Below are 24,338 nucleotides of genomic sequence, written 5' to 3'. Positions count from 1 at the left end.
TGAAATATTTTGGCTAAAAGAACAGTGAAAGCATCATAATGATTTTGTCAAAAGTTATGATTTGGGACATTCTTGTGTTTGTTTGATTAAGGGGTTCTGAATTGTTGAATAGAAGAATAGAGGGAGTGCAGGTGTCACTTAAAATTGATATAAATAATAGAAGTCATATACTGACTAACATGAAAACATCTTGTTTAATAAAAGTTTGTGAATATAGTACTTGTTTTACATGTTAAGTATTGCATATTATTTTTATGTATTGCTATTTGATTAATAAAAATCATTACTAAAATCTAACCTGTCTGTCTATCTATCTGTCTTTCCAGGCTATTAGGTTTTCATTCCTGTTTGTCAGGTTTATTCCCTTGCTTATGTAGATTTTTTATTTTTGTTTGGCTAATTTTGAGTTGTTATTTTTTGCATTTTTATGTTATTTCTGTTATGTTTATTATGTGGTATTTATGTCTTTTGGTTATATATGTTCCTTGTGTTCTCTGGGTACAACCCTAAGAGGTGGGGCCACCATGACATCACACCCCAAGGGGCCGCCCTCCACCATTCTATTCTGGTGAATGAATAAGCTTCACTTAGATTGTCATTTAAATGTTAAAGAGATTTTTCAAATTTTGCTTTCTTTTGATTTTTCTGTTTTTCTTTTATATTTTTACTTCCATTTTTTGGGATTGTAGATACTGGATTACATTTAGGGTCTCGTTCACCTTGGATGGCCTTTTTAGACAAATCCTAATTGCTCTTGTTCTGCCTTGGCAACTTTTTTCACTTTTATTTAAATAAATTCTTGATTTAGCATAATATTGATAAACCAAAAATTTAGCAATAAAAAAAATATGTAGACTAATTTTCTTTTTTCAGTAATGTCACCAGATTTCAATCATCCATCCATCCATCCATCCATCCATCTTCCAACCCGCTATATCCTAACTACAGGGTCACGGGGGTCTGCTGGAGCCAATCCCAGCCAACACAGGGCACAAGGCAGGAATTCAATCAAATCAGTCAAAATGTTTTTTGAGATTTTGGGGCTGTTTCATTTTTCTGTTGCAGTGGTAGCTTACCCCTAAACACTGATATATCAAAATGTTCTAGCAATTCCACCCCAAGTCAGTGGTGCTGCTGCTTCCTAATGCCTTTCCTCTCCTTCCCTCTGCTGATCTAGAGAATTACAGTACGCTGGTGCATGACATCACTTTTGGTTTTGTGAGCCTGAACCCACTCCTTCCACCTCATCAACCTCATACACAACACCACTGTCAACTTTCCCCAGTCTGGTTGTAGACACCCATCTGAAAAGACACATTTTTGTGAACTGCTTTGTTTTTTGCACAGCAATATACGGGGAGCGCCATTCAGAGCCCCAAACTTACAATATATGTATCTTTATAGAATTTTGCCTAATTTTGTCTTTAACACCATCTCTAAATGGTAGAACATTCTCTCAGCTAGTAAAGCACTACTTTTGGTTGCCTTCTCACACCTTTTCGATCAAGGACTGAGGAGCTCCACACTGGCAGTTAAACTCTTAGAAAAGTGAGGTAAGTAAGGCAAAACATGCTTACGTGTTAAGGAATGCCGTTAAATGTGGAGCTAGTCTGTACATATTGTGTGAATCATTTATGTTCTTTTCAGCATTGAATATTACAAGATTTGCAACTCCCAGAGATGTTTTTCAGCCCTGCATTACAGCTCTATGCACTCTGTTGTTGAGAAGAAAGGGAGCAGCTCAGGACCCTCTGGCCCTACTGGAGCAGGTGAAGCAGAGCCAGTGGCCCAGGACTCGAAATGGCAGCCTTCACTATAAGTGTCGACAAATTTGGAGAGGGCATTTAAACATTTTCAGTATTCTTCAGGCAATACACCTTAAAAAATGAATGTGTCAGAATAAGAAAGACCCCCAGTCATGTGTTGTGTACCAGTCTTTATTTGCACGTTCAATGTGTTTTAACAAATTCAACATACAACTTAGCATTAGTGTAATATGTTAGCATAGCGTGTAGGTCATTATGCGGTTCAAACACAGCTCAATTGTTTTTCCACATAAAGATTTTTTTTTTACTTATTATCTTTTATATGACTGTTATTATTATTCAGTATTATTATTCTTACATTATTAATAATACAACGTTCCCCTTATTCCTTTGTACAAGAGACCAGACAAGAAGGACGAGTGAAGACAGACTTCAAATGATCTGCTCTAACCCACTCTCCAACACTTACAAATTTACACAGCATTTCAGTTTGGTTGAAAAAAAAAAAATCAATAAAATCAAAACTTTACAAAATACATACTGTACACGTTTGATCTCAAGGGCTGGATTTCTAATGGGTCCTCCGAATGAAGTTTTTTTCTTTTTTTTTGCTTTTTATTTCAGCACAAACAGATGAACAGCTCCCATGCTGCCCTATTTTTTTGAATTACTGGACCTATCACTCTTGAATATGTCTGCTGTCTGTTTCGTACGGGACCCTAAACACCGGCACCTCAGTCAGTAGCAGGTGAGGATTCCATGTACCTGCGGGGCAAGAAGATGGTGTCGTTGAATTTGTACATTTTGGTTTTTGTCACTTGCTTTGATCTCCAGGTGGTTTTTATGCTGTTGCCCTCAAGATGGATGAATTGTTGGTCAATCGAAAGAATACTGATGTTAACATTGATTTTAGCTTTTACCTTAAAGAGAACATTTACAGAGTAATCCAGCCAGCTTGAATTCAATGAAAAATGGCCAATGGTTTTGTTTGTTTGTCAATTTGAAGAGGTTTCATCTCCTATCCTCATGCAGACCCCTGGCCAGTCCTTCTGTTTGTCCTGCTATATCAAGATATGTCTTAAAAGTGTGCAGCTATTTATTCTTTCCACATGGTTTCACTGCCTTGATGTGACTTCACATTCTCGCAAATTACAAAAAAAGACTTCTGTTAAGTTGACGGAGATGGGCCAAGCCTTTACCCAGGACAATCATTGTGTGACACTTGCTTTGAAATATTTCACCATCTTCTTTGTATTTGTGCACAATAATTCCCCTTTGATAGTATTTATATATTATGTCTGTTAACTCGGGGAACGATTCTGAAATTCAAAATAATTTTAAAAGGTGGTTGCAGATCATTCATGGTGGCATTGATGCTTTCATACATGCAAAATACTCACCAACTGCAGGAGGTATTAACAATAAAAACACACTAGTCAAATGGACACACATGGAGCAGCCAGAACCCTCGGCCAAAATTATTATTATCATTATTGTCTAACTAACAGATGTGAAAGATCAGGGTATATTACACTTGGTTACGTACACATCTTTCCCACAGATGGAGTCCAGATGGATTAGGGACTTGCCCGGGTTCATATGATGAGAAGGAAACTGAACCCACAAATGTGTTCTGAAGTATGTTACAATGTCTAATGTATGCCCCCTCAACACCCTCTTGAGACTGGATTATCTGAATGCAGAAGCACTCAATCTTGAGCTCTGCCCAACTAGGAGTGGGGATACAGTGTCGCTACCGTATCAGCATTTCCTTCAGTTGAGGGAAATTACAAAAGACTAGAGGGGTGATCTGAGAGTTCCCATTCAGTATAATACAAGTAAGATGGAGGTGGACAGCTGCAGGTATGACTGGATACAGTCAGCAAAGGAAAGCTCTTGGAATGACAGGCAGTCAAAGAACTTGATGGCAAAATCATCAAGTTCTGATCACCCAGTAATCCAAAGATCCGTAGAGTTTAAAAAGAGGTTTGCATTCGACAAAATAATCCAAATTTTGTAAATCACAATCTGTGTCTCATGGAAGTCCGCATTTTGTTTCATTTGAATTTGCATACTTTTTTAGATGTGGTGCTTCTGAGCTTGTGTGAACATTTAAAAAAAGGCAACTGGGAAAGTGGAGAGACAGTGAAAGGTTTAGCAAGTTACACTGAAATAATGCTCCTTATAGTGCTGAGGCTTGGGGCTTACAAACTGGACACTAGGAGTTACAGTCTTGAACTCCCGAGACAGTCAAGTAAATGTGGTTTAGGTGGTCAGAAGCTAGCAAAATGAAATCCCACGAGTTGCCGTGCACAGTTTGAATCCTCGCATGCACTGCGGGGTGCAAATTGACTGTTTGCAGCACCTCGATGGCAATGTACCTCAAGCTGGGGGTCAGTTAAGACCCTTGTACACTGTCCACTTGTCCAGTGCATTCTCATTTATCAGTCCACTTTGCGCAATTCCCTACTGTGTGCCTGTGAAAGGAGGGTTGAGTGGGTGGTGGGGTGGATCCTCAGGATATTTGAGAGTGGTCGATACTAACAGACATGGAGCTTCTGTACATCCAGTTTCATTGAAAGAATCTCTTGTTCTCATTTTAAAAGCAGCACAAGAAGTGTGGTTTGCCTGCCATTGCCTTGTGTGATTTGTATTTCGTTCTTCAGCTTGGGAAACAGTAAAAGAGAATGAGTACTAAACAGTTCTACAAGAGAGTTTAAATGCACTTTTTCTTTTGCCAAGCATGCAAGGAGCTGATTATTTTACCCAAAATACAGGGTGATCTACAAGCCAATAGGCTGTTTCACATGCGCGCATGGGGTTATTGCCCATGCTGTGGGCAGTGAAAAAAGGGCTGCTGGCCCCCATTAACCACAGGGCCCAAACATAACCTCCCATATGGGAGCTGCTTCACTGGGAAGCACCGTTCCACTGTGGAAGCAAATGAAACACCTACACATGAAAACAGGAGCAGTGCCCTAAAAGTGGACACCTAGTGGTCAGGATCTCAGCCCACATCCCTATATGGATTATCACCATTTAATGACCTCATCCTGATTTTTGTGAGCCAGCCAAGCACCATTTCAAAACAACCTGTAAGTCTGGGTCAGTCTTGTCATTAGTATTTAAATGTCTGCCTGTTTGGTTTTTGGTGCTCCATAAAATTACATTAATAAAGAGCTGATCTTATTTATAATATAAAGTCTTTTTTTGATTTTTTTTTTAGTTATGTCTTTTTCACTATCACTAAAACAAGTCCATTTTGCTTTTGCTCTGCAGTAATTAACAATTGTTCTGTACAAGGTTCTCCAGCTCACTCTCACACCTGGAGTTTGAAAAGCGGCCTGTCTTTCTGTCATTCCTTCTGTCCATCTGATGAGTTGCTAATATTCTCCCAGGCTGTGCCACTTGGCGATTTGCCGTCGAGGGTTTTCGCACACCTCGCGCCAGTGGGCAGCACCAGATGGGGTTGCACTGTGAGCTCCTAGCACCAGCCGCCCAATAACTTCATTTTTGGTAGTGCGGTCGAAATCAATGACAAGGAACTCCACGGAGATGTCAGGCAGCAGCTCAGCAGGAATGTCGTAAATAAAAGATTCGTTGAAAACAGGATTTAGGGTGCACTTCTTCACATGAGTCTTCTTCTTGGCAATGCGTTTGCGCCCATAGTAAACGTTCACTTTGACATAAGGATCTTTAAGGAAGAAGAAAGGAGACAAAAATAGTATTAATAAAAAAAATACATATATACTGTATAAATAAATAAATATATATATATATATATATATATATATATATATATATATATATATATATATATATATATATATATATATATATATATATACTGTTCACACATATGCGCATGGGAGGCAGTCTAAGGGCTTAAATTAGGGTAAAATGCAGAGTCAAGGGTTGATGAATGGTACTAATGCCTTTTCTCCTTCTTCCACAGACCACCAAAGGAAAGTCCAACTAGAACTCCACCAACTTCCGCTTCTAAGCCATGCCCTCCTGCAGACTTCACTTCTGTCGAAGAACCCACCTCTTCCTGGCCTGCACCTGTAAAACCCGAGCACTCCTCTCTCCAAATCAATCACTGTTTGACTCAGTCTTTGATGACTACTATATTTCGCTCAGTCAATTTATTGTTTTGTTGCAATATATGGGGTGGATTTCCCAAACCTTTATATTTGTTTCTGTCTTCTTCACAATATACAAAACTGAAATTGGATTAAGTGACTTTGAAAATGGTGGGAATGAATATAAATATGTACAGTATTTCTCACGGTTTCCCTTCTTCTTTTAAACGTGCACCATTTGAACCCAACAATGCCTTCTACCTTCTTTACCCTAACAAAGCCAGGCCTTGTGGCACAGGAGAGTCGTAACATGTTGCATGTTGATTAGCACATGCAAGTTCAACTTTCTGTGTACACATGACAATAATGATCCTATAAATCTATAATGTGTAGATTGAGATCTCTGAAAGACTACTATCTAAATGGATGAAGGCTTGTCTATGCATCTGTTTTCTTTATTCTGAGCAGGGTCTCTGGGAAGCTGAAATCCATCCCAGTAAGCAAACGGTGCAAGCAGGAACAATTTCTGAACAAGGCACCAGTCCAATAGAGTGTGAACACACACACGTACACGGGCTAATTTAGCAGTGTTTATCCACCTAACCTGCATGTTTTTGGATTGTGGAAAGAAACCAGGGCATGCAGAGGATAACCACATGACCAGGTTGATCCAGTTTTTTGAATCCATTTTCCTTTCTGGCATATTTCAATAGAGGCTTACCAGAAAGTGGAACTTTTTCTTGGGAGCAGCACTCCATCACAAGGCACACCTCCACATCATTCATTTTAAGAAGTGTAAAGTTGTCAGTCAGCATGAAATATGTCTATTATTTTACATGTTATTTATATTTCTTATTTGTATTATGTTTTTCATATTAACTTTGCCTATCAATTATTTGGTTTCTCTGTGGGTAATTTTGTTCTCTGATGCTCCTTGTGTTTTTTGGGTGGAACCCCAAGAGACAGGGACACTGATACCTCACTGCTAAGGATCCACCCCCATCCCAGGCTGGGAAGGTGGGCTCTTTGTGGGTCATTCAAATGTGCTTTGGTGAAGTTTTGTATGTGTTGCCCTTCTTTTGATGTCTTGGTTTTCTAGAATTTTGTCTTTGGATTTTGTTTTCGGGAGAATTATATTATGAATTTAGATTGCCTTTTGAGCAAATCTTTTTACCTTTTTGATATTTTTGATTATTTGTTACTTTTCTTCATTTTTTGTTAATAAAATACTTCTTAATTAAAATTCTTGTGGTTGCCCTTTATTGCAACAGCCAATGGCTGATAGTAGTCCCTTCATTTGTGGCGCATTTTGAATATTTTTTGCACCTTCCTATTATTTTTGCACTTTTGAAGCCATAGCCCCATGTTGTTATGTTTCTGATAATGTATGTCTTTGCTTTCTGTTCAAGTTCTTTTTTCATGTCTTTGTTGTTTAATTTCTAATAAGTTTTTTTTATATGTTTATTTATGTTTTATTTATGATATTTAATTGTTATACAGTTTAGTTTCTATGTATTGTCATGTGTTCTTTTATGTCCCTTGTACTTTGTGGGTGGTTCCCAAAGAGGCAGGACCACCTGTCTATCTCCTTGTGGAAGCACTTTCAGACCTATAAAGGCTGGGGAGAGCTACTGGTCAAATGCAGTTCATTTTGTTTCTACTTGGTATTGGTGAGTTCTCTTGTGTTTTTGGAATATTATTGTTGTTATTGAATTACTAGATTTCTGACCTCTGCACATGTTTTTAACTATGACTTCTGGATTTTGTTTTGGGACTTTACTTGCTATCAGATTGTTCTTTGGGGAAAATCCACTTCTGTTTTTTTTTTGTTTGTTTTTTTTTGCACCATGGTGTTACAGATACAGATCCTTTTGTAAATAAATCTTCTATTTTCATAAAGATTCTTTGACTACACTTTATTATACAGCCAGAGGTATACAGTAATCCTCTCCCCATCTGGGCATTTCCTAAACTACTTTGAGACATTTAGTTTTGACTCCAGTTTCCCATTTTGTGGTCCTGCTCCCCCTGAAGCAATCAGGTAAAATCTGGGACTTGACAGAGTCAAGTGTGCCTCTACTGGGTGCACCAGTGAGATTCTTGACTTGCTCCCCAGCCAGTGTGGAGGCCTTTGTAGATTTAGAGAAGAGGAATTCCCTGCGTCATAATGCATGTGGCCTGATGTATGCTGAAGCCAGCCAGCGATGTAGGCACTCAGGCTACTTTGCAGTGTACCTTATCTGGACAAGCTGGTTAGGATTCTGGTCTGCTTTGCAGCTCAGTTTTTGGAGGTCTCACACCTTTTCCATTTTTCTGTTCTGTAAATCACAACAAAATGTAGAAAACTAATGCATTCTGAATGCTGAGGCCTACATTTATCAGCTCCTTTTTATGTACTTTATTGACTTGACTATAAACAAGTATTTACCAAATAATAAATTGAACAATAAATGACTCTATTCTTGGACACCACTTCACTGAGGCTAGTTAGGAGTTCAGGTTTGAAAGCTGGAGGAGAGTACTGTATTCTCCTAGGATTATCTAAAATACAGTCATATTGACATTTCATTCCTTTATCACTTCAGACCTCTTGTACACCTTCTGATTTCTATACTGATGTTGTGACAAAGGCGACCCTTGACTTTCTGGGATGTGAAGCAAACAATAGGATCACACAATAAAAAACAGAATAAATACTCGCTACCTGAGAGTCCAGTGATGTCCATCTTAGGTAGGTGCTTGGCTTTCAGTACCACCACACTGAGTCTGTGTGTGGCAGGTTGGGAGGACAGAGATACAAGAAGCTCCCCTCGGCTCACGCACTGAAATAAAAAACAAATGAAAATATCTCACTGACAAATTCCTAAAACATACAGTACATGTAATAGTTTTCACTTGGAGCCACAAAGGGACATTAGTCAGTTAGGGCGCACACTCATAAACATACCCATGTTCCCTAATACCCCACCTATTCAGAGTTACATGCAGTGTAATGCAGTGGTAAAGACACTGGACTGGACCCCAAGTCTGCTGGTTTATTCCTATATGTGACTCACTGTGCGACTCTGAAGAAGTCATTTAATGTGCCTGTACTCCAACTGTAAAAAAAAATACACTGATCAAGGCCAACACCGCCTCTAGGTCCACCTTGTGCTACCAAAACAGCTCTGATCCATTGAGGCATGGGTTCCACAAAACCTCTGAAGGTATCCTGTGGTATTTGGCACCAAGATGTTAGCAGATCCTTTAAGTTCTCTAAGTTGCCAGGTGAGGTCTCCATAGATTGGACTTGTTTTTCCAGCATATCTCACGGATGCTTGATTGGATTGAGGTCTGGGGAATCTGGAGGCCAAACCAACACCTTGAACTCTTTGTCATGTTCCTCAAACCATTCCTGAACATTTTTTGCAGTGTGGCAGGGTGCATCATCCTGCTGAAAGAGGCCACTGCCATCTGAGGATACCATTGCCATGAAGGGGTGTATGTGGTCTGCAACAGTGTTCAAGTACATGGTATGTGCTACAGTAACATCCACGTGAGTACCACAACTAAATGTTTCTCAGGAAAACATTATTCAGAGCATCACACACTGCCTCTGTCGGCATGCCTGCTTCCCATAGTGCATCCAGCTGCCATCTCTTTCCTAGACAAATGATGCGCCATCCACTTGATCTAAAAAAATGTGATTCAACAGACTAGGCCACCTTCTTTAATTGCTTCATGGTCTAATTTTGCTGCTCCCGTGCCCAATATGCTATAGTTAAAATGTGATACTGAGCTCTTCAATTGACAACAACAATTTTACTTTTCTATTTTCTCTTAGTGTCAAGTCTTTTATTCAGTTTTTTTTCTCTCTCCATGTCTTTCCATAGTTATATTACATATTTGTTTAATATATGAGGAGAAATGGGATACTGCATTCCCAGCCATTTAAAGTGCATGGACCGGAGAAAACTGGGGGCAGGTTTTTAGAAACAAACCTATGTAGCCTTTTCTGTTATGGATTTCTCTACTATTCACTACAACATCTTCAGCAGCTTGCCCCCAGACATGTGTCACATCTGACCCTGCGAGAATAGCCAATATGCAATAAAAATGTCTTTATAGAGTGTGAGAAGAAGCCAAAGCACATGCACTACAAACACTATAAGAGCAAAAAACAACCAATAATTGAACCCAGGGCACTGAGGCATGAGCACTAACCTCAACACCACTCTGCCACCTGAAAAATATGTAAAATGTGTGAGAACTTTTAAATTCTTATGTTGTCACACAATTACATTCATTCATTTCTCTTCTCACACAGCAGTCTTCTGTGCTTAATACAATTCACGGAGTCACGGTGAGCCAGAGGCTAATTCTTCAAGCCCTGGGAGCAAAGCCCGATTCTGCCGTAGATGGGGAACTCAGTTTACTGCAGGAAAAACACACACTCATAGCCAATGTGACTTACTGCCATTAAGAAATGGTCTTGAGTGATCTGATGACATCATTTATGTACAACAGAAGACAAGCAATTAACCTAGAGGAGCTGAATTTGAACATCATCAATAATGCAAACAGAAGAGAATCTATTAGTGGATTTACATGAAAGGACACAAAATATAAAGAAATGAAGATGTGAGCCTATTAGTTGTATTATGTTAGTGATGCCTTCTGCAGCTTATTTGCATCACATCCTGGTGCAGCACCTGTTCAGCTCAAGATCACAAAGCTCTGCAGAGGGTGGTGAAAGGATGGCAGCACAGAAAACTACCAGCATGGAGCTGCCTTCTGTTCAGGATATGCATAACACACTCAAACAGTGTTATTAAACACCTCGGCCATGAGGTACAGCAACTTTCTCACTCCTACCCTCTGGTAAATGACCATTTGCACTTGTACTGGTATATTCAGAATGTAATTGTGTTTTTGTTCTTTAAATATGGAAGCCTAAATAGGAGTACATTGTGAGTTTTTAGAGTTCAATATATCTCTAGGTACTACCTCTGTATATTTTTACACTCAGTTTTGTAGATGGGGTGTGTATATGTTTGTATAGATCATCAAGTAATATCAGTATACCAGTAACGGCGAACTGCACTACAATTGACTTGAGCATTCATATTTCTCATCCTCTTTCTCTGTACGTTTAACATTCATTTGCTTAGAGGTTGATGTGCTTGCTGCTTCAAGAGCAGTTCTTCTTTTCTCCACCCTAGCAGCCCGCTTCTTCTCTTCTTTTGGCAGCATCTTTTCACGTTAAAACTGATTAAGTCAGTGTTTGTGTTGCAATTATTTAGTACATTTTCTTTAATTGTTCTTGAAGTCACCATCTTAAATAAGAAAAATGATTTCAAGTAGCAAAACAATAATGCATTTAAGAGCAGCTTTGCAAACATATCATTCGGTTAAGACACCTTAGAACCTTTTAATGTCTAAATTATTATGGTCTAATGTATAAAATATGATATGGTAAAAATAAAGTAAAGCAAGGCCTCTTATTGTGACCTGAGATCAGGGCTGTGTAGTCGTTGCACAAAACCTTCATCTCTGACTGCTCCATTTATGGTACCACCAACTCTGACTGCGACTCTCACTCCTCCATTTGTAATCATCCATCCATCCATAATCCAACCCACTATAACCTAACTACAGGGTCACAGAGGTCTGCTGGAGCCAATCCCAGCCAACACAGGGCGCAAGGCAGGAAACAAACCCTGGGCAGAGCGCCAGCCCACCGCAGGGCACACACACAGGCACACACACACACACCAAGGACAATTTAGGATTGCCAATGCACCTAACCTGCATGTGTTTGGACTATGGGAGGAAACCGGAGTACCCAGATGAAACCCACACAGACATGGGAAGAACATGCAAACTCCATGCAGGGAGGACCTGGGAAGCAAACCCAGGTCTACTTACTGCAAGGAAGCAGCGCCACCGTGCCACCCCTCCATTTGTAATCAGACTGTTATATTTAGCATGTTGACGGAAAGCACACAATATACAAGACGCAAGGCACTTCATCATCGTCAGTGTGAATTATCAGGCTACTCTTAGCACTCTAACCTGATAAAGTTTGGGGTTAAAGGCTGTAGCAATGTTGCTATCAAACACTGAGTAACATTAAACATAAGACTAAACTTACAAAATTAAAAAACAAGCTGGATTTTTATCAAAAGTATACAAGAAAAAAATATATTAATCAAATCACTATATGCGAAACTGCAACATTTAACACATTATATTACAATTTATATTTATTCTGACTCCAGTAACGCAATAATTGCTTCAGACTCCATGACTCGGGCTCTACAGCCCTGCCTGGGATACAAAGAAACATTACAGACTTCTGTATGTTACATTACACACACAACATTTGCCCATGAATGAATCTGCCATTGCACTCACAGCTCTGTATAAAGCAAAAATATTTTTTGCCTACAGAACTTTCCACTAACTGACCTCATGTGAGTACATTGTTAGTTTGACTGATGTATGCAGTATTAGTTCATAGCAGACTACATTATTATTGCGGAAACTTATACTTCCCTATGCTTGTTAATCTAGTGACTCTTTCAGACACATTCAGTTTTAAAATTAATAAATATATTGATAAAACACATGCCTGCAATCACACTAACTGCATTGCAATGCTCCCTCTCTCAAACACTAAATACATGAAATATGCTAATCATATTTAGCCAAGTGTTAACCAAGTGTTTAGATAGATAGATAGATAGATAGATAGATAGATAGATAGATAGATAGATAGATAGATAGATAGATAGATAGATAGATAGATAGATAGATAGTCTTTAAAGTCCAATTGGAAGACAGTTTACAAACTCAAATAAATGCATTTACCCATTAAAACCAGTGGTTGGCACTGCCCTCTAACTCTTTCTTCTCTTTCCCTGCAGAACAACTGACAAATCCACAACTTAATCAGCACTTCCAGTCCTTTAACAATAACATCACTTCTGGTTCCAGTCCTCAAGACCCTCCTCCTGCTGATGTCACTTCCTATTCCAGAATGTCATTCACCCTTGACATCATTTCCTTCTGCTGACAATTTTACAACCTCCATTTTTGTCACTGTCAGTTCGGTTTTGAACTCCAGTGTGTACATACGTCATTTCCTTTTTTTGACTGCTCTACAGTATATAGGGTGGATCCGCAAACCCTTGACGATGTTTGTGTACTTATTTTACAATAACTAAACACACTATGATCCAAACACACACCAGAATGACAAAGAGGGAAGAAAAATTTTGAAAGAAAGAAAAGAAAACTTACTTGGCACTCACAGTCACAGTGAGGCACTATGCAGGTGTATTGCTTTTGTATAAAGGAGCCCTGGTAGTGTTTCTTGACACAATTCTGCTGAATAATTTGTTGGCTGAAATTCCTCAGGATTAGTGTGTCAGAGAGAGGATGTGCAGCACTGTTCATATAGGACTCAGTTTTGCTTTAATTCTCTCCTTCGCTGTTACCTCCAGGAGGTCCAGAGTGCATCCCATGACTCATCTTTCCCTTTTAATTAGCCTGTTGATTTGGTGAGCCTCTCTTGAAGTGATGTTACCAGCTCTGCACACCACAGTGTGGAAAATTACACTGGCCATCACAAGAGTTATAGAGGATGTGAAGGATGTCACCAGCCACATTAAATACCACAGCCTCCTAAGGAAGAAGAGCCTGCTCTGCCCTTTCTAATACAGTTCCTCTGTGTTTCGAGACCAGTCCAACTGTCATTACTCTCGAGCCCTGAGTACTTGTAGGGGCTCAATATCAACATCCACTCCCTAAACAGTGACCGGACATTAACGCTTTTTGGTGCCGCAAAATTCAGTAACCAGTTCCTTGGTTTTGCTGATATTAAGGTGCATACAATTCTCTTTGCACCAAGAAACAAAGTTCTCCACCTGACTCCTATACTCTGTCTCACCTTCCCCTTATCAATACACCCCATAAAAGCAGAATCATCTGCGAATTTCTGAAAGTGACATGACCTGGTGTTATATTTATGGTCTTAAGTGTGGAGAATGAAGAGAAAAGGAGACATTACTATTTCTTGTGGTGCTCCAGTATTGTCCACATCGGTGTCGGAGACACAGTGCAATAAGAAATGTTACATATATGGCACCGCTACAATACAGAAGACTTGACAACACAAGAGAAAACACAGCCTTTCCCCTGTTCTTTTCTCCCCCATTTTCATTATTTTAATACTTTCAAAAGTGAGGTGACAATCTGAGCTCTTGGTGGCTTTTTATGACAGGTCTATATTTACTATCAGTCACTTGTGTTTTCTCATTCTGAAAGTTCTCCAAACAAAGTTACTATCACGGTGGAAGACTCGCCTTAGGTGTGCCTTTCCTATCCTATCATCTATTACACAGGCAGTTTCTTTTCTTCTCAGCCAGACAATGTGGCATAACCTTAATGACTTTATTGCATTCAAAAGTTCAGATGAATTCCTTGTGATGCCTGGTTTACCAGCCTTCCATCAAGGTAGGATGAATGTATTCTTTTGCCGATTATAACACATCACTGACTACTTTATGCTGTTCTGACACATTTCTTATTTCCCAAGGGTGTTTGTTAGCACATGGCTGACCTGACCTCACCAAGCTAGAAAGAAGCTTTTAAGGTGCCTGTCGTGCGGTTCCAACATAGGCCTCTGCATGTGACAAAGACTCTGTTGATCTTTAGTTCATATAACCGACAGCCCAAAGCTTATGCTCAGATGGACCAGGATAAAGAAACCATTGGGAAAAAGGCTAAATGCAGAGATGAATGCTTGGATTTTTTTCTGCTATGGACAGATGAGAGACTAGCTTGTAAGCTGAAAATCTGCACCTCTCCATGCATTTCGCTGGGTTAGAAGCATCAGGCCCAGATGCCATTCAGTGATGTACAAGCTGAAAGAGGAGTCAATATCATTGCACCAGACAGCGATGGAGACAGTGCTGCTAATCAAAAGCTCAAACTGCCCCTCTCCCCCAGGCCTTTGTACAACAGCAAACTCTAAGTAACTGCTTAGTTCTCCTATTCCTAGCACCAGTCTGGAGGGAGTGTTTTAAATGTGTGCATCTCAACCATGGAGAACTTGTTTAATGAAGTCATTGGAGGATAAATCATATGCACATCTTTGCTTTTTATCTCATTCTGAGGCTACTCTGTAAAAGCGTTCGACTCAGTTCTAGAGTGACTCCTCAACTCTAACTACTGCTAATAAAATGAGATCTAATTGGGATGGCAATAATCTGTGGCTTTCACACTGTATACATTAAATGGAATAAAAATGGCCTTGTGTCACAAAATATTAGGGGAATGTGAACCAGTGAGTCTGGATGCCAGTTGAAGTTTTTTTTTCTTCCGTCACTAAAAATGTGTCTGTGCTGTACTGTATGACAGTTTAAATTTAATGTATGGAATACATTCTGTCATCTGCTATTTTATATACGGCCTTGGTGTCCGTGTTGCACTTCCCCTTGGCCATTGCGTCTATCATCGAGAAAGCTTAGCCTTATTAAAGCTCGGCAAATACTCCGAAAAAATCATTAAAACCACAATGCATATTATTCCCTAAACCTAGATGGTGTTTGGTTGCTGAGTCCAAATCCAGTTTGGATTAAATTTATCTAAAGATGATGCCCTTCAAGTAAGCCTTTATAAATATGGGCACCTTTAACTTTATCTGCTGTAACAATTCTGGTTACTAACTGGAAGGGTGGATGGAACTGGGATGACTGTCTAAGAAGGTGCACTTTAAATGATGCCATGCAAGCAGTGACATGCCAACATGGGTCGGGTCTGTGAGTCACATGGCACAGCTGGCAGTAGGCCAAGCACAACAAGGTTGGATCCTTATTGTAACCTTTCTTCTCAACACAAAGTTTGCTTACTATCTGTTCACCTATCTTGATCAAACTTGCTTTTTATATTTATTTAAATTTTAGTATTGAATATTTTTTTCCAAAAAACACAGTATTCTGAAAAGCACACAAAGCAATGGTTTCACACATAAATCAACATAAACGTATGTTGCTTCGTGCTGTGGCTGCAAGCTTGCCAGGAATGCACAGCAGCTGCCAAGCTGTCTTCACATGGCAGTGGTGGTAGCGGTGGTCACAGTGCATCGTAATCTTGTTTGTACCTCTTGTCATTGTAAGTGGCAGTCCTGTTCAGCACTACAATCAGCTGATGCCGACACCTCACGTTCATTTCTGATCACTTATATCAAAATTGGAGTCTGACAAGTCAAGAGTTCAATTTGGTGATAATATACAAAACGTCGTCCACAGAGTATTTTGCTTTACGCATTTGTTTCAATCTGTCACCAAATGTCGATGGAATTTTTGTCATTGTTTTGCTCCAAGCTACTCACGCAAGTGCAGGGAATTTCAGTCAAACCAATGAAGCTAACTTTTCTTCTAGCAGAGAGTTCAACTAAAACATAATGACGGGTTTTGTCGCTGTTTACACTTGATTACCATTGTCAACCCCTCAAGTTGACAACCACCCTGAAAGAGTTAAATATAACAAATAAATGTGTCACCATCACTCATAACCTAATGCTTACTTCTCAAGATGTTTGCAGAAAGCCTGGATGTCTCCATCTTCACTCACCACTTTCCATGTGTACAGTGGAGTCTGCTTCTCCTGCTCATATGAGGACTGCAAAGAACTATTAGGGAGGCAGAGTCAGCACGGACTTTTACTGGCACGAAGCTTCCTTCTGCCCAGGACACCTTGAAAAAGCAAACATTAAGACCTCACTCATCCTGCACAGGAACTGCAGGGCTGTTTGAACTTGCATCACTACAGTCTCAACATTTTTAATCCTCAGATGGTATGAATACTCTGAAGATGCTTGCACTGTCTACCGAACAAGCTTCTTTCAGCTGTAGCTTTAATACATATTCAGTACTATGCAAAAGTCTTAGGACACCCAAGAAAATATTTTCAAGTGTATAATAGTTAACTGGGCATCACATTACAAAAAAAGAACAGACAGTGGCCAATATCAAAAAGAAGAGTTATGGGAAATTTTTAAAGAAGCTTGGAAAAGTACACCAGAGGACTACTTGGGGAAAAAAATATATATAGCATTTACCGAAGTGAATTGCTCCAGTTTAGATTCTGTGGGAGGCCACAAAAGCTGTTTAAAAACATAAGACATTCTAGTTTCCAGTGAGAGTTGGACTCTGCCAGGGCTGCCCTTTGTCACCGATTCTGTTCATAACTTTTATGGATAGAATTTCTAGGCGCAGCCAGGGTGTTGAAGGGGTCCGGTTTGGTGGACTCAGGATTGGGTCACTGCTTTTTGCAGATGATGTTGTCCTGTTTGCTTCATCAGGCCGTGATCTTCAGCTCTCTCTGGATCGGTTCGCAGCTGAGTGTGAAGCGGCTGAGATGAGAATCAGCACCTCCAAATCCGAGAGCTTGGTCCTCAGCCGGAAAAGGGTGGAGTGCCCTCTCAGGGTTGGGGGAGAGATCCTGCCCCAAGTGGAGGAGTTCAAGTATCTCGGGGTCTTGTTCACGAGTGAGGGAAGAATGGAGCGTGAGATCGACAGGCGGATCGGTGCGGCATCCGCAGTGATGCGGGCTCTGCATCGGTCTGTCGTGGTGAAAAAGGAGCTGAGCCGTAAGGCAAAGCTCTCAATTTACCAGTCGATCAACGTTCCTACCCTCACCTATGGTCATGAGCTATGGGTAGTGACCGAAAGAACGAGATCGCGAATACAAGCGGCTGAAATGAGTTTCCTCCGCAGGATGTGTGGGCTTTCCCTTAAAGATAGGGTGAGGAGCTCAGTCATCCGGGAGGGGCTCAGAGTAGAGCCGGTGCTCCTCCGCATCGAGAGGAGTCAGATGAGGGGGCTCGGGCATCTGATCAGGATGCCTCCTGGACGCCTCCCTGGTGAGGTGTTCCGGGCACGTCCAACCGGGAGGAGGCCCCGGGGAAGACCCAGGACACGCTGGAGGGACTATGTCTCCCGGCTGGCCTGGAAACGCTTGGGATTCTCCGGAAGAGCTGGAAGAAGTGGCGGGAGAGGGAAGTCTGGGCCTCTCTGCTTAAGCTGCTGCCCCCGCGACCCGACCTCGGATAAGCGGAAGAGGATGGATGGATGGATGGATGGACATTCTAGTTACTTTTTCTCATAGTAAAGTTTATTTGATGTAATCTTAATTGTGTTTTGATGAGCAAATAAACACTGCACGGGAAACTAGCTGTAAAATAATTCTCTAGGATTATTTAAGACTTTTGCTCATAACTGTTTATATCATCTGGTGTAGTATTTATGTCATTTTATTTGTATTAAGTAACTGTAACTAGGCTAACTGCGCTGTTTACATATGACAATAAACTTCAATGTGAACTTGTGAATGTGAAAGCTTACATCTGACATATGGACTATGTCTGCTGATTTTAGGGCTACATTTATGTACTTTCGGCAAATCAAACTGCTCTTAACTGCTCTATTGAGTCTGTTACTTGAGAAATGCTGTGCAATTATTTGTAAAAAAATGTTGAAATGGTTTGCATACTATGGCCATTAAAAGTGGGCACACCAGTCTAACGAACTGGGAATCATTATGCTCCATGCCTGTTTATTCTTCAGTCTCAGTCACTTGTTATATAGCCTTAATTAAATTGTTCTCTGCATGCAGGTCTACAAAAGCTATTAACAAAAAACCTGGATTGTGTACCAGCTATTGGTATCATTGCAGCTTTTACTTTTGCCACCTGCATTTTTAAAAACAATTTCAAGGCAATTTAAACCAGAATTTTGTATTTTTCCAATAAAAGCTATGCTATACTTGTGTATACAGATGTGTTCATAACAAATTTTCCCTAGGGTATTCAATCCATTATTTAAAATGAACCACTAAAAGGCTACTGTATATACTGTTTTAAGAATCCACCTTAATAAAAGGACAAGTGTCTTTGTATCTGTGCAAACATGTCCGTCTGCATGCTATGTATGTCTCTGCTATCCAAAAGATGGCACTTTTATGAATCCCATACCAAATGGCACATAACAGAGACATAGCAATAGGATGCACACACTGCACTGCAAATGTTAACGCTGAATAAATCTAATGGAGAGTAACTACCAGATAGCCAGAAATCAGCTTATTCACCTTAATTTTCGTCCATCTTGTTGCTATGTCCCTATTACGTGACATTTGGTATGAGATTCGTAAAATCAGTGCTAATGCTGGTGATGTGCCATCTGATCAATGAAAAATGTAATGCATTTTACTATCTTCTTCTACTGTATAATATGCTACTGTGGCTGTCTGTTTGTCTGTCCAGGATTTTAAATCACCTGTCGCTCATAAACCGTTTGACCTATTGACCTGAAATATGGTACACATATACTACGTGATCTCTACTGTCTGCTTTCAGGGTGATGATTTTTATTACTCTTTTTATTTTTGTTTTATTGTACAATCAATTCTAGGCAGCAGTGCCGCCACATGCATACGGGTGCCGTTCTCATCCCTACCACCTTCGCTGTCACTTCCCCTACTTCTTCATATCTTAAATCATTCTTGAGGCAGATTGAAGACTTAATCACCAACTCATGTGAAAAATTAAAGAAAACGTACTAAGTGCTAATCAGTTTTAACGTGAAAAGATGACGACAAAAGAAGAGAAGAAGCGGCCCGCTAGAGTGGAGAAAAGAAGAGCTGCTCATGAAACAGCAAGCGCATCAACCTCTGAGCAAGCAAACGCTAAACATACAGAGAAAGAGGATGAAAACTATAAGTCAAGTGGTAGCAAATATTTGGGATGCACCATCTGTTGGAATAACATATGCAATGCATTTTATTACTACAAATGTTTCTGATATGCCATCTGTTGGAATGACAATGTAATTAATTTTATTACTACAAGCATTACAAAATACATTCCAATAGATGGTGCAAACATAATTGGAGAATATGCTGAAGTCTACATTGTTTACTTAGATTTCAAACCATCTTAGATAGGTAGCACAGCTAGTAAATATATAAAAGTAAACTTGTCTGTTAAGTGCATCTTGTGTTTTTGATTTGTTTGCCTGCATCTCTTTTTCCCTAAAGCAGAGTAATTAGATTATTGTAATTCTAGCCTTTTGCCAGATCTTGCTGACCATGTATCGCTTCATATCTGCAGTATGTAGGTTCAAAGTTAGAACTGAACAAAACCTGACCATGCTTGTGGCTATTATTTTGTAGCAGAATTTTAAATCTGTAGTGAATCAGAAAACGGACATTCATTGATTATATATTTACATAAATATTATTTGCATAATGCACATGTCCTTATGCAGTAACTGTAACTGTAAGAGACTCTAACCGTCATGATGTGGCTACTACTGACCACAGAGTGGCAGGAGATATGCCTTGTTGTTTAAAAATCAAAACTCTAAATCACCTCAGTGTGAGGGAATGTGTACAAACTGGCATCTCGTCTGATCCCCATCTTGCATGTCATGCTGTTGGAATAGTGCATCCCAGCACCCAGCACCCAGCAATCAAATAAATGGAAAAACAGGATTAGAGATGGATGGGTGGATACTCATTAGCTTTATATAGTGTTACATGTTTCAGAATATCACTCAAACCAACTAGTGCAGTATGGTGGCACAGTGATTAGCACTATTGCCTCATAGTTCCCAGCCACTCACTGTCTATGTGGAGTTTGCACATTCTCATTTTGCTGTTGTGTCTCTACTTTTCATTCCAAAGATGTAGCAGTTTTATTGACTGGTGACTGTAAATTGGTCCTGTACAAATGATTGTAGCCATGTATTAAGCATATCCAAGGATGCACTATCGTCCCATTCAGGGCTGGTTCCTGCCTTGAACTCAGTGCTGCTAGGATAGGCTATGCCCCATTGTGACCACCCTGAATTGGATTAAACGGGTTTAAAAAATAAAGTAAAGGATGAAAAAATGGACTAATACCTAATACAATGGTGTGGCCGTCAGTCTGACTTATATTATATAGGTTTAGGTAATACGTCAATAATAAAAAAAAATCTACATTTTCAGAATTGTATCATTACATTAGACTGATGAGCTGAATTGCATTTAAAATAAATTATTGATATTTCTCAAACATCAACTCTGAGCAAATTTGCTTGTTCCTGTATAATTTATGAAGTAAGTGAATGAGTCCTTCAAGCCACTATATGGCACCCCAGTATGTTTGCTACTAAAGGATAATGGGGAAAACATTCTGCCCAGTTTATTTCAAAGCACCTCCAAATCGCCATTCAAATTAGGGTTGGGAAAAAAGTATTTGGCATTGGCTTAACTGACAAGAGGACAAGAGGTCAGGGGCCTGAGTGTGGAATAGGAACCTATTTATGGAAGGTGAGATGAGGTACTCTCCGCGAATTGCCCCTTTTAAGTATCTTGGGGTCTTGTTCACGAGTGAGAGAAGAAGGGAGATCAACAGGAGGTTTGGAGCAGCTTCAGAAGTCATTAAAGACTTTGTACTGGTCAAGTGTGGCAATGAGGGAACTGAGCTGATAGGCAAAGTTCTCGATTGACCTGTCGATCTTTGTTCCTACCCTTATCTATGGTCATGAATTATGAGTAGTGAATGAAATAACTAGAAACAAAAACGGGGAAATGATATGGCAGCCATATGGGGCCGATACTCAGAGACTTGGTCACTGCATCACAGAATATATAAATTTCTGTGTCCACACTATTGTAACCGCAAAATCAGTTCACAGCTTTCCAAACAACAGACCCTGGACTACTAAGGAGCTAAAAAGTCTCCCGATTGAGAGGAAGACAGCATTCAAATCTGGTGACAAAGAGGCTCTAAAGGATATACAGTAAGTACTGAAGAAAAACTCACTCAGAATAACATAAAAGACATTTAGAATGGACTGGGCTTAATAACTGGACCCGGGTAAATGAGGACTTGGGTAGCTAGAGGAGAATACGGACAAAGCTAATACCTTGAACCATTTTCGTCACTCCTCCCATCCCCAACTTCTTCCAATGACCAGTATTCCCCACGATCCCTACTACATCAACAACTCCCACCATTTCAGCTAGTAGTCCACCTCTGAAGATATGGGCTGCCCTTAACTGATGACCAATTGAGGAGACAACTGAGGAGACTACACATAAGAAAAGACACAGAACAGGAAGAAGCCAGTCCTTGATTTCTTAAGGCCTGTGCTGATCAACTTTGTGGTGTTTATTGTCACCTGTTCAGTCTGTCACTAAGGCTCCAGAAAGTGCAGCTGCTGTGGAAAACATCTTACATTGTTTCAGTTCCAAAGAAAGCAGGTGCTCCTTCACTTAATGACTACAGACCAGTGGCCCTTATGTCCCACATCGTGAAGACCTTCGAAAGGCTGGTCCTCGATTACACGAGTTCTCTTCTGAAATACCTTTTGGACTAATTTAGCTTGCCAAGTGAACAACTGCCTTATAACCATCTGGACAAAGCCAGCAGCACTGTGACGGTTATTACCAATGCCATCAGTACCTTCCATTAGTTTGGGGGTATGTAGGTGGATGAGCCTTTGGTGTCCTTGATAATGGTTTATCTAGGCAGTGTGTCTGATGTGACAGTGAGGAGCACTAGAGCACCACAAGGAACAGTCTTGTCTCTTCTTCTCTTTACTCTGTACGTCTTGGACTATAAATATAACACCAGGTCTTGTCACTTGCAGAAATTCTCAGATGATTCTGCACTAATTAGGTGTACCGATATAGGGGATGAGAAAGAGTATAGGAGTCAAGTGGAAAAATGTATTTATTGGTACACAGGTAACTTGTCAGCAATTTAATATTAGAGTAGACTCTTTCTTCTTAGGAGCTTGTGCTCCTTCAATGTGGGTAGTGATATCCTTCACATCTCCTACAACTCTTGTGATGGCCACTGGAATTTTCTAACAGTAACATCACTTCAAGAGAGGCCTAAAGAAAGCAGGATCAGTTATGGGATGCATTCTGGACCCCCGCGGAGTCAGTGGAGAAGGAGAGAATTAAAACAAAACTGACTGCCTTTAGGAACAATGCTGCATATCATCTCGCTGACACACTAGCACTGAGGACTTTCAGCTAAAAAAATTACACAACAGAATAATCAATATATTAAACTGTAAAAGCTCCTGAAGTCCATTTTAAGACAAAAAAGAAATCCCTTAATGCCATTACGTAAACTGATAAGGACAGCAAGAACCTGAGAAAGTATCCTCGTCTTGGACATGGCTAGGGTAGAAGACCATTGATGAATGAAGCAGGGCATTGTGCGAGTGACAGATGTTGTTTTGCCTGCTTTCATTAGACACTCGATCCAGATATAATCCTAGAGTAAACATTTTGCTGCAGATCAAAGGTTCCTTCATAATATTTGCTACGGATCTGACTCAGAAATGGCACCACTCATATTTGCATCAGATTCACGGAGACGTGAAATCATGAACAGGTGCAAGCAAGCAGACATGGAGGAAAGTCACAAGACATAATGGGAGATGTAAATGTCAAAATGCCACAGAACTTGGCGTCAATAAACTGTACGGTGCTTAAAAAGACATGGAAGCCACAAGAAGAGTCAAGCCCATAGGTTTATATGGTGGGGTGGGTAAGTGTACCTAGTGATGGACTTTGTCCAGGATTCTTTTCTGTCTTACCGTATGTTATAATAGGCTCCATCCTTCATTACTGTCAGTTGGATAAAAGAGTGAGCAAAACAGAAAAAAAGTAAAAAAAATCAAACATTTATTTTTTATGTTTTATCATACAGTAAACACCAACCACAGGGTGCTTTACAAGTACACAGATAAAGCTTGTAGTGCAGCGAGGTAAAGAAAGTCACTTTGGGTCAGACTGTGATTGAGTGGTGGAAATTGAACTTTAAACTTCTTGCCTAAAGCACCATTGCTTAATATACTAAACAGGCACGGAGCTGCTGCAATTGGTACTTACAGGGGAGAAACGCAATTAATCAGATTGGGATTTCTTACCTCATGAATGAAACAGTGGTTCTTCGGAATGTAATTCTTCTTGATTTCTGGTCAGCCGGATGACACTAATAAATTTTGTCTGTTTCTTTTTACTATTGTGGTCAGAGATGTTTATTTTAATCCGTCATTAATTTATTTTGTATAAAGAGTATGCAAAATTATCACAGTATGCCAATATATGTCTCATGTTACTCTGACAAAAGTTGACGGGGATATGAATGATTAACTTTTATTCCATTAATGTTCATTAAGAGTTCAAATCATACACTCACTTTGATTATATAACTATAAATTTGCATTGGGAAATTGAATTACTCTTCTGCACTGCAGCCCCTGACTAAGACTTTTTTGGGACGTGTTGTTCATTTAAATAGGCAGATAACAGTGCATATAAACTATATGTCAGATCATTTTACATCCAGAAGCAGAGAAGAAACATTAAATGTGCTAAAGATAGCTCGGATTTGGCTGCATTTTGAGTGAAAAGAGTGCCAGATTACATTGCA

The 24,338-nt window shown here is 39.9% G+C and overlaps 1 protein-coding gene across 2 annotated transcripts in view; it reads right to left on the bottom strand.

Moving 5' to 3' along the window:
* Positions 1 to 1,921: 1,921 nt before the first annotated feature.
* syt11a (synaptotagmin XIa) overlaps positions 1,922 to 24,338 on the bottom strand; it is a 108,106-nt gene continuing 85,689 nt past the window's right edge. The window contains exons 3-4 of one of the 2 annotated variants that reach the window (XM_039767748.1): positions 8,553 to 8,670; positions 1,922 to 5,460 (exon numbers count right to left, since the gene is read on the bottom strand). In XM_039767748.1, coding sequence (XP_039623682.1) covers positions 5,150 to 5,460; positions 8,553 to 8,670 — 429 coding nt within the window. In that variant the 3' untranslated portion in view covers positions 1,922 to 5,149. Of the gene's footprint in view, positions 5,461 to 8,549; positions 8,671 to 24,338 lie in introns of both variants that reach the window. The other variant, XM_039767741.1, reaches the window with a different exon arrangement.

This window comes from Polypterus senegalus, chromosome 1, assembly GCF_016835505.1.
Source record: "Polypterus senegalus isolate Bchr_013 chromosome 1, ASM1683550v1, whole genome shotgun sequence".
NCBI classification, from domain to species: domain Eukaryota; kingdom Metazoa; phylum Chordata; class Cladistia; order Polypteriformes; family Polypteridae; genus Polypterus; species Polypterus senegalus.
Note: the sequence above shows the minus strand (reverse complement) of the source record. Positions and strands in the feature narration are given on the sequence as shown.